Here is a 1,194-nt window from a genome sequence, read left to right as displayed (position 1 = left end):
AATAAAAGTAACTTTAAGTCAAAATTTGCCAGGGGTATGAATAATTTCCGGTTTGACTGTATATATATATATATATATATATATATATATATATATACTATATATATTGGTTGATATGATAGTGTAAAATTCTGTCACCCCCATGTGCTATGTCCCTAATTAAATGATAAACAGTAGAACATATTACAGAGATATAATACAAATCTTCATTAAAATGAATGTAAGTGTCTACTTGACAGTCAGGTCAACAAATTATTATGTAAAAATTATAATGGCATTGGAATGTCTTTGCCACCATATTAGTTAAACTTTTCAGAATGATTTTGGTGCCACTTTCCCCATCATATTCTTTTTTGTATTCTTCTCTGGCTTCAGTAAGATAATGTAACATTTTGGAATAAAAATACAAGTGAGAAGTCCAAAACTAGAGGCCAGAATAGCAAATATTTCCACAGCAACACTGAACTTCCCAGGAGAGCTGACATACGCTGGAATAAAAGTGATCCAGACTGCGCAGAATATCAACATGCTGAAGGTGATAAACTTGGCTTCATTAAAGTTATCAGGCAGTTTCCGAGCCAGAAAAGCAAGAAAAAAACATAACATGGCCAGAAGTCCTATGTAACCAAGTACAGCCCAAAAGCCTACAGCTGAGCCCAGAGCGCACTCTAAGATGATTTTGTCCTTGAAATCCTTAAAATTCTTCAATGGAAAAGGAGGAGAAATTGTTAACCACAAGATACATATAACAACCTGTATGAGAGTGAAAGCCAGAACACTGAGTCTCTGCTGTGCAGGCCCAAACCACTTCATCACATTACTGCCTGGAAGTGTAGCTCTGAAGGCCATTAACACTACTATAGTTTTCCCAAGAATACAGGAGATACAGAGGACAAAGGTGATACCGAACGCAGTGTGTCGCAGCATGCAGGACCACTCAGACGGCCGGCCGATGAAGGTCAGAGAACACAGGAAACACAGGGTCAAGGAGAAGAGCAGCAGGAAGCTCAGCTCAGAGTTGTTGGCTCTGACAATAGGAGTTTTCCTGTATCTGAAAAAAACGAATGCCACAACAGCAGTCATACATGTTCCAAACAGGGATGCTGCAGTGAGCAATGCTCCCATAATTTCTTCATATGATAGAAACTCTGCCTCTTTCTTTATGCAGGCATCTCTTCTTTCATTTGACCAGAA

At 38.4% G+C, this 1,194-nt stretch overlaps 1 protein-coding gene across 1 annotated transcript in view; it reads right to left on the bottom strand.

Annotated features, from left to right (window-relative positions):
- Positions 1 to 312: 312 nt before the first annotated feature.
- Positions 313 to 1,194, bottom strand: part of LOC111673693 (extracellular calcium-sensing receptor-like) — a gene marked incomplete at its 5' end in the record, with an annotated part of 2,507 nt that continues 1,625 nt past the window's right edge. Inside the window, one exon of the mRNA XM_023431532.1 lies at positions 313 to 1,194. This exon is cut by the window's right edge and continues 12 nt beyond it. Coding sequence (XP_023287300.1) covers positions 313 to 1,194 — 882 coding nt within the window.

Source organism: Seriola lalandi, unplaced genomic scaffold (assembly GCF_002814215.2).
Source record: "Seriola lalandi dorsalis isolate HSWRI2012SDOR001 ecotype SW California unplaced genomic scaffold, Sedor1 jcf7180002054924, whole genome shotgun sequence".
Taxonomy (NCBI): domain Eukaryota; kingdom Metazoa; phylum Chordata; class Actinopteri; order Carangiformes; family Carangidae; genus Seriola; species Seriola lalandi.
This window is presented reverse-complemented; position numbering and strand designations above follow the sequence as displayed.